At 43.6% G+C, this 14,350-nt stretch overlaps 1 protein-coding gene across 4 annotated transcripts in view; it reads right to left on the reverse strand.

The window, feature by feature from the left end:
• The window catches only part of RALGAPA2 (Ral GTPase activating protein catalytic subunit alpha 2), a 236,345-nt gene that overhangs the window by 193,345 nt on the left and 28,650 nt on the right, over nucleotides 1-14,350 (reverse strand). For all 4 annotated transcript variants that reach the window (XM_054984495.1, XM_054984499.1, XM_054984496.1 and 1 more), the window contains 5 exons: nucleotides 11,573-11,750; nucleotides 10,712-10,827; nucleotides 9,890-10,028; nucleotides 7,454-7,653; nucleotides 914-1,135 (listed from right to left, as the gene is read on the reverse strand). In XM_054984495.1, coding sequence (XP_054840470.1) covers nucleotides 914-1,135; nucleotides 7,454-7,653; nucleotides 9,890-10,028; nucleotides 10,712-10,827; nucleotides 11,573-11,750 — 855 coding nt within the window. The remainder of the gene's footprint in view (nucleotides 1-913; nucleotides 1,136-7,453; nucleotides 7,654-9,889; nucleotides 10,029-10,711; nucleotides 10,828-11,572; nucleotides 11,751-14,350) is intronic.

The raw sequence follows: 14,350 nt of genomic DNA on the forward strand, positions 1-14,350 counted from the left end.
GCCCTAGTTAGATTTGGTTCATTTGTCATCTTAAAACCTTGAGTCAAATTCTTTAAGATTAGAAATGAAAGCTAGTTGTACTAGGAAATCAATCCAATAGTATTTCCTTTGGTTTTGATGGGAAACACTTCTGAGTGTAACGCTGACTATAACTCCACCCCTTGGGATAAATGCTCAACGATAAATGCCCCTCTCAGACTCTACTTGTCGGGGGCTGAGGTCCGATGGAAGCAGAGCCTCCAGTGTCTTCCCCTTCCCTAGCTGGGGGTTGGGGAGACTCACCTCAGTAAGAGGAGAGGGTAATCTCACACCCTGTTCTCTCTTCCCCTGGCCTTTGTCTACCTTCTGTTTTCAAGGGTGTGGCCAAGCCTCTTCACCTCCAGCTTCCTCCCCAGATTAGCTTAACTAAAACCACAAATAGTGGCAAGGCCTGAGCTGGAACCTGATGCCTGACAGATCTCCCAGCCAATGGGCTCCTAATCCCTCGCTCCCTCCTTCCAAGGAGCTTTCAAAGGCTCCTCCTGCCTTCTCTATCCCCCGATTATTCTGGGTCTGCTGGGCCACTAGGAATCCTTCAGTCGCTGATGTGGTTGTGCCAGACCTGTTTGATCCTGTGGGGGTGGTCCCATCCCCAGACAGCCCCCCACATTTCTGTCCAGGGATGTCTTTGTCATGAGGGATCTCACAATTGCTTCCTTTAAAGAAGATGGGACTACCTCATCTCTTAAAGGTCTGGAGTAGTAAACTCAGCTTCACAAACCTACTTCTTATCTTAACAGTTGAAAAGCAACAAGTGCGAGATTGAGAAACAGTGACAGGTCTCAGACAGGTCTCATCCACTGAGTTGGATGAGGTTTTAAACCTTCTCACTAAAACACAATATACTACTCCATACATACATCTGCACACAAACCTGGCGGAATACTTCATTGACAAAATTGACATAGCCTCGCGTAGACAGGAGAACTTGCTGCACCATCTCATACACCGCCCGATGCTGCTCTTCTATGCTGCAGAAGCTGGAATCGCTGAGTCTCCTCTCCAGCAAGAGGGTGTGGTTTGAATTTTTTTCCAGATCTGATGGGGTGCTGTTCTGCACTTCAGGGTTTTTGTCTTGCCCTGTGCCCCCCACAGTCTTAAATACAAGAAAAGTGGGAAGAAGAAAAATACATTTATTAACTTTTCCCATAAGTAGCCCTCTAAAAAAACACCAGCAGCTGCAGTTGGAAGAGAATGAAAATATTTTTGAAAATCATCACAGAACTACTCGCAGATAAATAGCCAATAAATGCTTTAATCACTTTACTTTTTGATTCCATGCAATAAATAACTACCAAGATGCCACTCTCTTGAGCTCAGCATGTGTTTTGGTACATTTTGTGGCCTTCTCATGTTTAACATCAAGGTCCACTGAAGAGTGGTCTTTTGGGGAGTGGATGCAGAGCAGCAATGTCTTGTAATATCTACTTATCAACACTTTTTTTAAGCTATCAAAAGAAGGAACTTTCCTTATCCCTGGTATCAGATAATACATGTAACATCCAGACATCAGAACAAACCTAAAATTCACAGCAAATTCTTCATCTGTTGTATGAACCCAGCTTCAAAACTGGTCTTACCTATACACAAGGTAAATGCTGATGCCCCCTCTCAACCCCTCCAGCTTTAGGCAGGTTCACTCAGCTTTTTAAAAATATACTAGGCACAATCTTTCCCTGAGCAGGTAGAGTCCTCTCTCTCAGAGAGATTTTCATGGGGCACAGCAGTGCCTGTTGCCTGCACATATCAAACTTTACCGATGCTCGGTTTTCAGTAGCAGAATTGAGCTTTCTTGCTTCCCCTTCCCACTACAAATCCCTGATCTCCACAAAATGATGCTCCTGGGTGATTGGGGTCTGATATCTGGGGCGGGGGGAGGGGGGGAGAGTCGTCTGTAGCAGGAAGGGAAAATTGGTGGGAATTGCCAATTCAGTTACATCCAACCCACTGACAGTGCAATCCAAAGCAGAGACCTGCCCTTGCAACTCCATCAAAGCCATTCCTGGGAACGAGAGCACTGCGCATGCCTCCCTCAGTTCTTCATCCAGCTCTCATTTTTTGTTCCCACAGAACCAGCTTCCGGAATTGCCAGCTCAAATCATATTAAAAACCATTTTTAAAAACAAATTTTCCCAACGTCACTTTTTTCATATTTTGAGATACTTTGGAGGAATTAAACAGCCTGTCTCTTGGAAGAAACTTCTCTTTAGCCAAGGAATAACATCCTCATGAGAATAGAAATGTCTGAGCAGCCACCCATTCCTTGCACTTACCACTTACAGCAAAATTTCAAAAAAAGCACTACGTTTTAATGAATGAAATGCAGCTATAAAATTCCACTTTTAAAAACATTATTTAATGCAGCGAGACTCTTCCCCTGCAGGGTCTGAGTCTGGGACTTCAGCACCCTCCAACTCCCCACTTTCCCCAAAATACCTGAATCATAGAATCACAGAGTTGGAAGGGGCCATACAGACCTTCTAGTCCAACCCCCTGCCCAGTGCAGGATCAGCCTAAAGCATCTCTGACAAAGATTCATCCAGCCTCTTCTTGAAAACTGCCAGTGAGGCAGCTGATTCCACTTTTGAACTACTCTGACCGTGAAAAAGTTTTTCCTAATATCCAGCTGGTACCTTTGTGCATGTAATTTAAGCCTGTTGCTTCGCGTCCTACCCTCTGCTGCCAACTGGAACAGCTCCTTGCCCTCCTCCAAATGACAGCCTTTCAAATACTTAAAGAGAGCAATCATGTCCCCCCTCAACCTCCTCTTCTCCAAACTAAACATTCCCAAGCCCCTCAGCCTTTCCTCATAGGGCTCAGTCTCCAGACCCCTGATCATTCTTGTCGCTCTCCTCTGCGCCCTCTCGATTTTGTCCACATCCTTTTTTTTAAATTTTATTGGTGAGTACATAAAATATTACACAAATTCCCCATCTTACCTAAATTATATCAACCCCCACCCTTCCCCCCTCCTTATAGACTTCCAACAGCTTTCCAACCCTTAGCCCATCTTATTATTTAAATTACTCTTAACTATAATTTTTCTAACTCTTATATATATTGTATCACTTATTCTAAGCATATTCAAATTCTTCTATATCTCCAATTTACTAATATATCCAATCTACGTCTCCCTGTTTAACCTATCTATTTTTAATACATTCTTCTTAATACTAATATTAGCTTAGATTGTTTAATAACTAAATTTCCCCATTAATGGTAAAGTTACTTCTCTCTCCCCTTTATAAAATCACGCATTAATAATTCTCAAACTGCCACAGTCCTCCTTTCACATCCCATTTTTTTTCTAGATATTGTTTCAATTTCCCCCAGTCTGCAATATATTCTCCTGGATCAAGATCTTTCAGTTTTCTTGTCATTTTGTCCATTTCTGCCATGTACAACAATTTGTAAATCCAATCTTCTATAGTTGGTATTTCTTGCACTTTCCATTTCTGCGCGTACAAAAGTCTTGCTGCTGTAATCGTGTAAAATAACAATGTTCTATACTGCTTTGGAACATCTTCCATTCCCAAGTTCAGTAACAGCAATTCTGGGTTCTTATTTATTTGGGTTTGCAAAACCTCATTAATTATTTCTATTATATCTCCCCAGTATTGCTTAGCTACCTCACAAGTCCACCACATATGATAAAATGATCCTTCATGCATTTTACATTTCCAGCATTTGTCTAACATATTTGCATTTCCAAGCGCAATCTTCTTAGGCGTTAAATACCACCTATACATCATTTTATAAACATTCTCTTTAATATTGGTACAAGTTGAAATCTTCAAAGTGTTTTTCCACAAATATTCCCATGATTCCATTGTTATTTCTTTGTGAAAGTTTATTGCCCATGTCCACATCCTTTTTGAAGTGAGGCCTCCAGAACTGCACACAATACTCCAGGTACGGCCTGACCAAGGCAGTGTGGAGAGGGGCTATAATCTCCTGTGATTTCAATGCAACCCAAGACTGAGTTTGCCTTTTTTGCCACTGCATCACACTGACTGCTCATATTTAGTTTACAGTCCACTCTTACCCCAAGATCCCTTTCACATACACTACTACCCAGAAGTGTATCCCCCATCCTGTATTTGTGCTTCACATTTTTGTGGCCCAGATGTACTGTGCACTTATCTATGTTGAATTGCATCCTGTTCACAACCACCCTCTTCTCCAGAGTATTCAGGTCTTGTTGAATGTTAACTCTATCTTCTTGGGTGTTTGCGACTCCTCCCAATGTGGTATCATCAGCAAATTTAATGAGTATCCTGTTTACCCTTTCATCCAGGAACATTGATAAAAACATTGAAAAGCACCGAGCCCAAAACCGAGCCCTCTGACACCCCAATGGACACCTCCCTCCAATCTGATGAAACGTCATTGACCACACCACTCTTTGGGTGCAGTCCTCTAACCAGTTCCCTACTGACTGAACTGTCCTATAGTCCAGTCCGCAGTCTTCCGGTTTACCCATTAGAATATCATGGGGGACCTTATCAAAAACTTTACTGAAATCCAGGTAAATTACGTCAACAGAGTTCCCACGATACAGTAAGCTTGTCACTTGATCAAAGAAGGAAACCAGGTTGGTCTGACAAGATCTGTTGGGGCCAAAACCATGTTGACTTCCACGGATCACTAAGCGGTCCTCCAGATGCTTACAGATTGATCCCTTTAAAATCTGCTCTAATATCTTCCCAGCAACAGAAGTCAGACTGACCGGCCTGTAGTTTCCCGGGTCATCCTTCTTCCCTTTCTTAAAGATTGGGATAACATTCACTCTTCTCCAATCTTGTGGCACATCCCCAGTCCTCCAGGTGGCCTTGAAGATGATGGATAGAGGCTCTGCAAGTTCTCTAGAAAGTTCTTTGAGCTCTCTTGGGTGCACACCATCCGGCCCAGGGGATTTGTATTCGTCCAGTGCTGCCAGGTGCCTCTCCACTGTCAATGTCAACTAGCCTCTGTCAATGTCAACTTGCACCCCCCCCCAAGTGTCCTGTTGTGTCTACTACCATCTCTAGATGGGCAAAAGTTCTTCAGGGAGAAAACAGAGGCAAAGAAGTCATTAAGCCTGTCTGCTTTTTCTCTGTCCTGCATCAGAGTTTCTCCTTCCACTCCCAACAGCGGTCCAACTGCCTCTTTTACCTTGTGTTTGCTTCTCACATATCTGTAGAAATTTTTCTTATTGTAGCGAGCCACCCTGGCCAGACCCAGCTCATACTGAGCTTTGGCTTCTCTGATGGCTGATCTGCAGTACCTAGTAACCCTCATATATTCCTTTTTAGAGGTCTGTCCTTCTCTCCATTTTCTGAACATTTCCTTTTTCTCCCTTAGCTTCTTCTGGAGCTCTCTGTTCATCCACATCGGTTTCTTGGAGCCATGTTTCTGTCTTGCTGGAATAGTGAGGGCTTGAGCTTGCAAAACCTTTACTCATTCCTTTCCCTTCCAGCACACTCCCCTACGGAATGACTCTCATCAAGCCTCTGAGTTCATTGAAGTCGGCACTACGAACATCTAACCTACGAGTCTGGCTATGAACTTCCTTGGCTCCCCACAGCAACTGGAATTCAAGGAGGACATGGTCACTCCCCCCTAAGGTCCCCACCACTTTCACCCCAGCTACCAATTCTTCCCTGTTGGTTACTATTAAGTCTAGTATGGCCGAGCCCCTTGTAGCTTCCTCCACCATTTGAAAAAGGAAGTTATTGGCCAGGCAAGTCAGGAAGTTGCGTGATTCTTGTCACTTCGCTGAGCTTGTCTCCCAGCACACATCGGGGAAGTTGAAGTCACCCATAATTATAAGGTTCTGATGTCTGGATACTTTACCAATCTGTTCAAGGATAGCAGCATCCATTTCCTCTCCCTGGTCAGGCAGTCTGTAGCAGATTCCAACAACAATACCCTTTGTCCTTCCACCCATATACTTTCCCCTAGGCTGTCAACCACATTCTCCAGAACTTCCTGACAATCAAGTCCTCTCCTCACATACAACGCCACTCCACCTCCTCTTCTACCCTTCCGGTTTTTCTTGAACAACTTCTACCCATCCACTACCACATTCCAGTCATGGGAATCATCCCACCAAGTCTCAGTCATTCCTACTATATCGTAGCCCTCTGTTTGCAAGAGAAGCTCAAACTCATCCTTCTTATTACCAATACTTTGGGCATTGGTATACAGGCACTTGTAGCCTTGTAACTTTGTTTGCTCTGTCCTACCCAGGTGGGTCCCCACTGTTTTCACTTTGTCATTGAAATCCCCATGTCGATCATCCCCTTCCCCTTGTGGCATCAGTTTAAAGCTCTCCTAATGAAGCTCTCCAGGTTCTTTCCAAACGGAGGGGAGGGGGTTCTGTTGCACCCTGATCTCTCCTCCTCGCCACTGACATCTTGGGAACAGTCAGGCTCTGTCTATCTGTCTGCCCACCCCTCCTTGGGCTGGCCTAATGACTGACCCTGGCTTCCCCCAATGACCTCTCTTCAGGGGTGGGCCCAAGGTGTGAAGGCAATCTGAGCCAATGGCCTCACTGGCTGGGTCCTCCTTTCTTCTGCCCCATCTTCTTCAGAGGAATTAAGAGAATGAACTACCTGCCTGCTCAGGCTTCAAGAGGCTCCAGCTGCTGCTGGCATCCTCCTCGGCCCAGTTCCCAGGAGCAGTCTGTTGTTTTAGCCTTGCTTCTTGAACAACTTATACCCATAGTTCAAAAGTGGAATCAGCTAGTTCAAAAGTGGAATCAGCTGCCTAGGGAGGTGGTGAGCTCCCCTTCACTGACAGTTTTCAAGAAGAGGCCGGATGAATATTCGTCAGGGATGCTTTAGGCTGATCCTGCACTGGGCAGGGGGTTGGACTAGATGGTCTGTATGGCCCCTTCCAACTCTGTGGTTCTATGAGGTACATGCCAGGCCTGCAAGCCTCTGAGGCTGCGACGCCTCTGGGCATGGCCATGCCCTTGCTTCTTTCCCCACAACCCCTGGTTGAGCTGCCTGCTCCCACGGAACCGGGGTGAGGCTGTCCCCTGCTGGAGGCTCCTCAGGAGTGGGTAAGTGTGGTGTGCAGCTGCTGCCCCTGGACAGAAACTCTGAGCTGAGATTTTATTTAGTAATAATGAAGTACCATTTAGAATATACTGTGTGGGTAGGGTAGGGGACACCCTTGGTGCTGAATAGCACCAACCACCCCCTTAGCTGCTAGGGCACCGTGTTGGCGGGAGGGATGAACCCCAGAACCTCTCAACACTGTCTTCTGTGCAGGTTAAGATAAACAAAACCAGTTGTAACACTGGACAAGTCTTCAGCCAGGGTGGATTCAGTCCAAACACTGGCAGGTTCCTTGCCCGCAGCACTCCCACTAATGGTAAGTTGTTTGTTTTAAAATAAATAAATGAATGAATGAATTTGGGACATACTTGAACGATCCTGGGCAAAACCTCTCCTCCATTTTTTGAGTTCTGTGTAGCTGTGAAATACTTCTTCTCCAGAAAAAAGTTCACCAGCCACTTAATAAAAGCTACACGAGCAGCCATATAGGGGATTTTTGTGCTGTAAACATTTTCATTGTTACAAGTTGTACTAATATACGCTGGCTTGGGTCGCAGGCCAGGGATATCTGCAAAATAAAAAACAGGAAATATTTCATATTAAAACCCTGACCTAATATGAATAGAAGTTCAGGATGTAACCTTTGCACTCAGTGAAAACAGTGAAATCAGTTACTGAGAGTAAGCAGTCACTTAAATATTTTATTATAGTGTCCAATGTAATATAAATACAAGCCATGCAGTATGTACAGTACTGAAATGAATAATCTGTCTTTATCAAGAAAGCAGGTAGTGAAGGGATGGCCAAAACTTGAAGATGAGTCACTTTATGCTGCAAACTTAATCTAAACTGAGAAAGAAGTGTCAAAATATGCAGATGCAAGTTGACTCAGTCATGTAGCAACTTCAAAATTTTCCAGCATTCCATCTCCCAGCTATTCCATCTGGGAGATTCTTGATGGACGATGATTCTTTTTTTTTTAATTAAATTTTAGACAAGATTAAGCTTCGTGAATGCTAATGTTAAGGCCTACCACAGGGTTGGCAAAAGCTTGTACCATGGAATTAATGTAAAAATTAAATAACAAGGGGGCCAAAATACATCCTTGCTTCACACTTCTCCTGACAGGAACCATATTGGACAAATACTTAACAGACAAAGGCTGCAATCTCATGCAATTCTACTTAGGAATATCTTTCACTGACATCAGAGGAACTTGCTTCCCAGTAAACCTGCTGCAAGACAAATCCTGCACCAAAACATGTTTACTTGGAGAAAACATCAATGAATTCACTGAAACTTGCTCCCATGAGCGGGCTTAGTATCACAGCCTAACTCTTAAAATGCTCAGCTAGATGTATCTTCCGAACCCCTACTATGTTTTGAATCACACTAGTGATTTTTTTGCAAGTGTGGTAGCTCTAACACTCCCTTCTGCTGAGAATTTGCTGAAGCCAAATATCTGGGGCAGGGGGAGGAGGGGAGGCTGACTCGAATTTTTAGAGTGCCAGTTTGATGGGAACTTTACATGCAGTACATTTAATCTATTTTCCCCAGAGATCCAGTGGACAGGGAACTGGACTTGCCATCTCCCAGATGACGACTCATGGGGCCAATGCTCAACCTCCACAAGAAGAAAGTTTGCTGTGAGGATTAATAAGGTAAGACTGCAGACTGGCTTTTGCACACTCAAAATGCAACCGAGAACAATACTTTATTAAAGTAGTGCAGCCTGCCTGTATAGAATAAGTAAGGCAATGAATAAAGATTTCTCTATAACCCTTAGTAACCTTTCTGCCTAACCAGTAGGAGCTAGAGAAGAGTAGGAGCAGTAGCAACAAGAGATAGATACGTAACCTTTGAGAGTTGCCACTGGCACTTGCCAACCCCAAAAGTTTCAAAGTGAGAAAGAACTTCCCAGTATTCCTGGGATGCATCAGGATTCTGGCAAGCACTCCTCAGCCCTCCCAGGCCCTCCTTTACTTGGTGGAGATGCTATAAAAATGCTGGCATCTTTGGAAGAGACAGAAAGGGGGAAGCTCTGACTATGGTTCAAATTTATAGTGGTGGTGAAACTCTGAAGAGAGGCTTAAGAAAACAATCCATTTGGTCAACTCAACTTATAACCTGTCAATAGGTTAAATGTCCCATGTTCCAAGTTCAGTTCAGTTCTGGACAACTACAGCTTCTACCAAGCAACAGCAACACACATTTCTGTCAAGCCTGAAATCTGGGTATGAAAAGCACAATGTGAAACCAAGTTCCCACAGGATACAACAGCATTCACTTACCCCTAACAAGGCTGAAACAGAGAATGCGATCAGCCTTCCAAGCTGAGCAGTGGTGCAGGAGGGGAAGAAGTGAAGGAAGTGGACTCTCCTCTAGCACCTGGCAGTATGGACAGAGCTCCTGTAGAGGGGGTACAGCTGTACAGTGGGGACATCCTTCCCCGGATCTCTGGCTGGGTAGAAGACCCTTATGCGCCATTTCAGAAATGGAGCCTGAAGCCTCCTGCCAAATACAACAGTATTGCATCTGCCTGGAGGACTTTAAGTGCAAGTTTAGACACCTCTGAGAATGAATTACCGCTACCTTTCTCCGCTCTTTAGACTTTCTGAATCAAGATGAACGTATTAACAGCTGTGGAGCCGAAATAAAGCTGAGTAATTCATAGTTTGCCAAGGGAAAAATGCACTCTGATTTATGTAAGGAGGCATATTTACAGTGAAACATAAAACATGGTACAGAAAAAAGGTACAAGTCTTCTGTATTGATTCAAATGATTGAAGATGATGAATACTTACCAAGCACAGGTTTGTAGAGGTTGGTTAATTTTGTAAAAGATGGAAATAAATGAGGAAGATAATACTGCCGGAACAAGGCAAAGAGAAACTTAAACCCAGTATCACGGTTCTCCTTATTCTTCCATTCCAAGCTTGCAGCCTTCACAAGAGTTAAGACAGGGTTATCATAATTATATACTGAAAACGTTTCATGTCCATTCTTTTAAAATACCATTTCCACCCTCTCCCATCTCCTGTTTTAAAGTTGGGTAAATCCACACAAACATGCAGCACAATAAAAACTAAAAATAATGATATTCTGATAAAGCTCCAGGAGAACCTCACAACTGTGGGGGAAACATAAAAAACACATCTTTGTTGCTTAGTGCACAGGAAAATGACACTTTTGGCTGAAGTCATGTTTGAACAAAAATGAGAAGGAAGATGTCTAAAGTCCTAAACTTTCACTGTTAAAGTACACTGGCAGTGCAATCCTATGGAGAGTTACTCCAGTCTAAGCCCACAGACTTATTTAATTATGTTCAAATGCAGGGCACCAGAGGAAGGCCACAGTTGATGATTTCCAGTGATGGACAGGTTTGCATGGGGGAAAAGCAGCCATTCAGACCAATTAGATGCTTTGAGGCCCGTCAGTGTTTAGGCTGCTTCCACACACATTGGATAATGCACTTTCAATGCTCTTTAGTGATAATTTGGAACTGGGTTTTCATGTGTGAAACAAAAAATCCACTCCCAAAGGATTGCTAAAGTGCATTGAAAGTCCATTATTCAACATGTGTGGAAACAGCCCTAATGAAGTAAGTCTGCATTATATATGCTCACCTGGATTACCATGTATTTTAACAATATCTGAAGAAAGTAGCAGGTTGAGTCTTCGGCAATTTTTTCACCCGAAGCAAGTGGTATAAGCGGGGTTATTTCCTCAGGATAAATCTTTGCTAAAGCAGAAAAACAAGACTTTTAAAACAAACTAACATAAAATGCAACCACTTGAACTCCATCTGCAGTGTAGCTGCCCAATGCTTGCTACAATAAGCTACTAATAGGCGTACTTTCTAATGATACTGAATTCATATGCAAGATCCCTAGAATGCATAACTAAGTCTCTCTTTATTCCTTTAACATTTACGTACATATATGCACTCAGACATAGTGTGTCTTCCATTATCAGGTTTGCAGAAATCCAACAACAGATCTTTTACTTCGAGGCCTGGTGATCAGGTGCAACAGAGCAGAAAGCAAGTGCTATGTGCAAGAGGTGCGCTGGAAATATCAGGGCCTTCCCCAGAACTGCAATTCAAAATGGCTCCCATGAAGCAGCCATATCGAATCAAATTGAAACCAGCCACATGGAAGAGATTACTATGAAGAACTGGCTGCTGCACCCATCTGTCAGGCAGCTGGGTGGAAAAAGGACAAGCTCTTCAAGTGGCAAAGATGATTATTCAACCCCATTCAGACATCTTCAGGCAATAGGAGAGTAGCCCCCCCCCCCGGCCGCCTCCCGGGGCAGAAATTATTTACCTGTTTTATCGTAAGGGCAGCTGCCTTGAATCAGTTCAAATCCAGAGAGAGAATCTGTCAGATTCTAGTCCATCCTTCTTTATGGGTATATTAAAACCTACCGAGAACTATCTTGATCTGGAAGCTTGATAAAAGCTCTACAAGAGAGCAAGAACTAACCGTCGGGCAAGCCGAGAGGTGGGCTAATGAGGGTATCCAGTGTACACGGACCGCTTGAAGACATCACTGCAGGAAAGCCAGGAACAAGGCAGGCGAAGGTTAAGAGTTGCTCTTCCGCACAATTGGTCTGGAGAGCTTGCAGCCAAAGGAGAAACAAGCGGATTCCTTCACATCTTATCTAGAAAGGGGGGAGGGGGAAGAAGAGAAAGCAACATTACATGAAACAACAAACACCAGTGTGGCCAGGGAAATAAGAAATTGCCTGAACAGCTTTTTAATAAGCTTTTTCTCAATCACCTTAAATGAGAGGATGTCACAGCCTAGAAGCAAAACATCTCCTGCCCGCTGATGGGCCTTTTGCACTTTACGTTAAGCCACACATTTTTGCTCCACGGAAGTGAGATGATTGACCGTTTCGTTCAACCACTTTTCAGCTGCCGCTTCCAAAATTGTGTATGAAAGCAGTCATAAAAAACATCTCAAAACATATTACAAATTGACCTGTCATCACTGTATCAGTCACTTGCTATTTGCTAACCCTAACCCTATGAATGGTTTATCTTGTAGAACAACTGGTGGCTATTCTCATAATACCGTCACAGGTACAAAAGACATGAACGAGTGAAGCTGTTTTATACTGAATCAGACCCTGGGTCCATCAAGGTCAGCACTGTCTCTTCAGAAAGACAGTGGCTCTCCAGGGTGTCAGGCTGAGGTCTTTCACATCACCTGCTGTCCGGTCCTTTTAGCTGGAGATGCCGGGGATTGAACCTGGGACCTTCTGCGCGCCAAGCAGTGGCTCAACTACAGGGCCAAGGTCCTTCCCTGACGGACTGTATGGTGAAGTCTACGTTGCATACTTTTGCATGTTTGGTCAGCTTGAGTAGTCTATTGCATCTGTCCTGTGACATTACTTAGATAACATTACCAGTAAAAACCTGCTAAACCACAGTATCTGGAAGATCCTAAGCACGCCACAGCCACCACCACCGCTTCTTCTCCCTTTCTCTCTCCCGCCCGGGTTCCCTCCATCATTTCCAGGTTGTGACAATCACAGGTTGCTGGGACATCTAACTGAGCAACCTCAGGCTACTGCTGATCTCCAAACCATGCACTGAATCGGGGTTTGCAAAGCATGGCATGAAGGTGGACACTAAACGTAATTTGCCTGATTTAAATGTCATGCCGAACAATGGAAGAGGCAATCTATGTACAAGAGAGAAGGAAGCATGTGAACCAGGAGCAACTTCTTGATCCTTAGAGGTTTACCCAAATTGAGTTAACACGATAGGTAGTTTAACAAGGTCACTTAAACACAGTTACACCCTTATAAGCTTATTGATTTCAGTGGACTTAGAGGGATGCTTAGAACTGCACCATCAATCTGCAATCTGTGTTAACTACATGCATGGGAACATTCTTCAACTCAAACTTTTATTACCCCATATTAAAGTCATAAAATGATACTGAACCTGAGGGCCAAAAATTAAGCTGTCAAGTAGAATAGCAACTCCTGCCCTCATGAATGGTTCAAAGCAAAAGACAAGATACTGTGTTTCATTCCATAACTTTCCCCGTTTTATATATTTTATAAGCCATCCGAAGTGCTGAAGGAGAGGCAGGACAAGGTTCAAATGTAGTAATAAACAAATGAGAGCATGGGACAAACTAGATTATTCCTAGACGGAACTCGAAATGGTTGGTTTTTTAAAAAAGCTTAGCTTCTTCTCAAGGAAGAGCAATTTTAAGGCAATTGTAAACTTTGTGGCATGGTATCAAATACTGGTGGTGGCGGCAGAGAGTATCATCCTTTTGTACAGGGAGGAAAGCCAATTAACTCTGAATCCAGACCAAAGCAATCCTGCAAGATCACCACCCAGATTACTTGTCTGCCTGTTAGGAAAGAGATCAATAAAGTCAGAATGATACCAATGGATCACTTGCTCCAGACAGGCCCAAAAGAAACAAAAACAGAATGCCACCGGTGGTCACATACTGCTCTCAGCTCAAAGCAGTTCCATGCATCGTCAATGACTTGCATCCTATGCTGGACAGTGATACTCTTCTCTCCAAAGCACTGGGAGGCAAACCTTTTCTTGCCCAGAGAGCCCCTTAACTTTAAATAGCTTATCACTCACAATAATGTACTTCCTAACACAGACATGGACTCTGGGATCAAGGCCTGCAATAAACCAAGATATCAACTCTGCCTCTGTATTCACGCCAACAACACAACCACTTGACCTAACACTATTTATAGCATCTCAGGTTCATTCAGTTGTCCCAGTGTTATATATGCCGTCAAGTGTCTACAGTGGACAAACAGGTCTGTTCCTACACAAAAGAAAAAACGGACATGAATCTGACATTAAAAGTTGCAACATTCAAAAACCAGCAGAACATTTTAATCTTCCAGGACATTCCACAGCAGATCAAAAAGTGGCAGTTCTCAAACAGAGAAGCTTCAAGGGAAATTTATAATGTGAGACAGGCTGAAATGGAGTTCATTCACAAATTCAGAACAATGGACTTCCTCATCCTGGGGCAGAACAGACACATACAATTCTTAACTCACAACAGATGCTAATTTCTGCTCTAATCAAGCTGCCTTTACTATTGTACCTTTGCAGCCTGATGCCCTTCTTTAAAATACCCCTCCCACTGAATTAAGCTTCATTGTAACTTTGTTTCCTGGTACCCTTCCTTGCGATACTCCTCCCTCCATCTGGCTGGGATATGAAGGCTCAGGGCTGTCACTTCCTACTTGTATCTGACAAA

The sequence above is a fragment of the Eublepharis macularius genome, chromosome 7, assembly GCF_028583425.1.
Source record: "Eublepharis macularius isolate TG4126 chromosome 7, MPM_Emac_v1.0, whole genome shotgun sequence".
Lineage (NCBI taxonomy): Eukaryota > Metazoa > Chordata > Lepidosauria > Squamata > Eublepharidae > Eublepharis > Eublepharis macularius.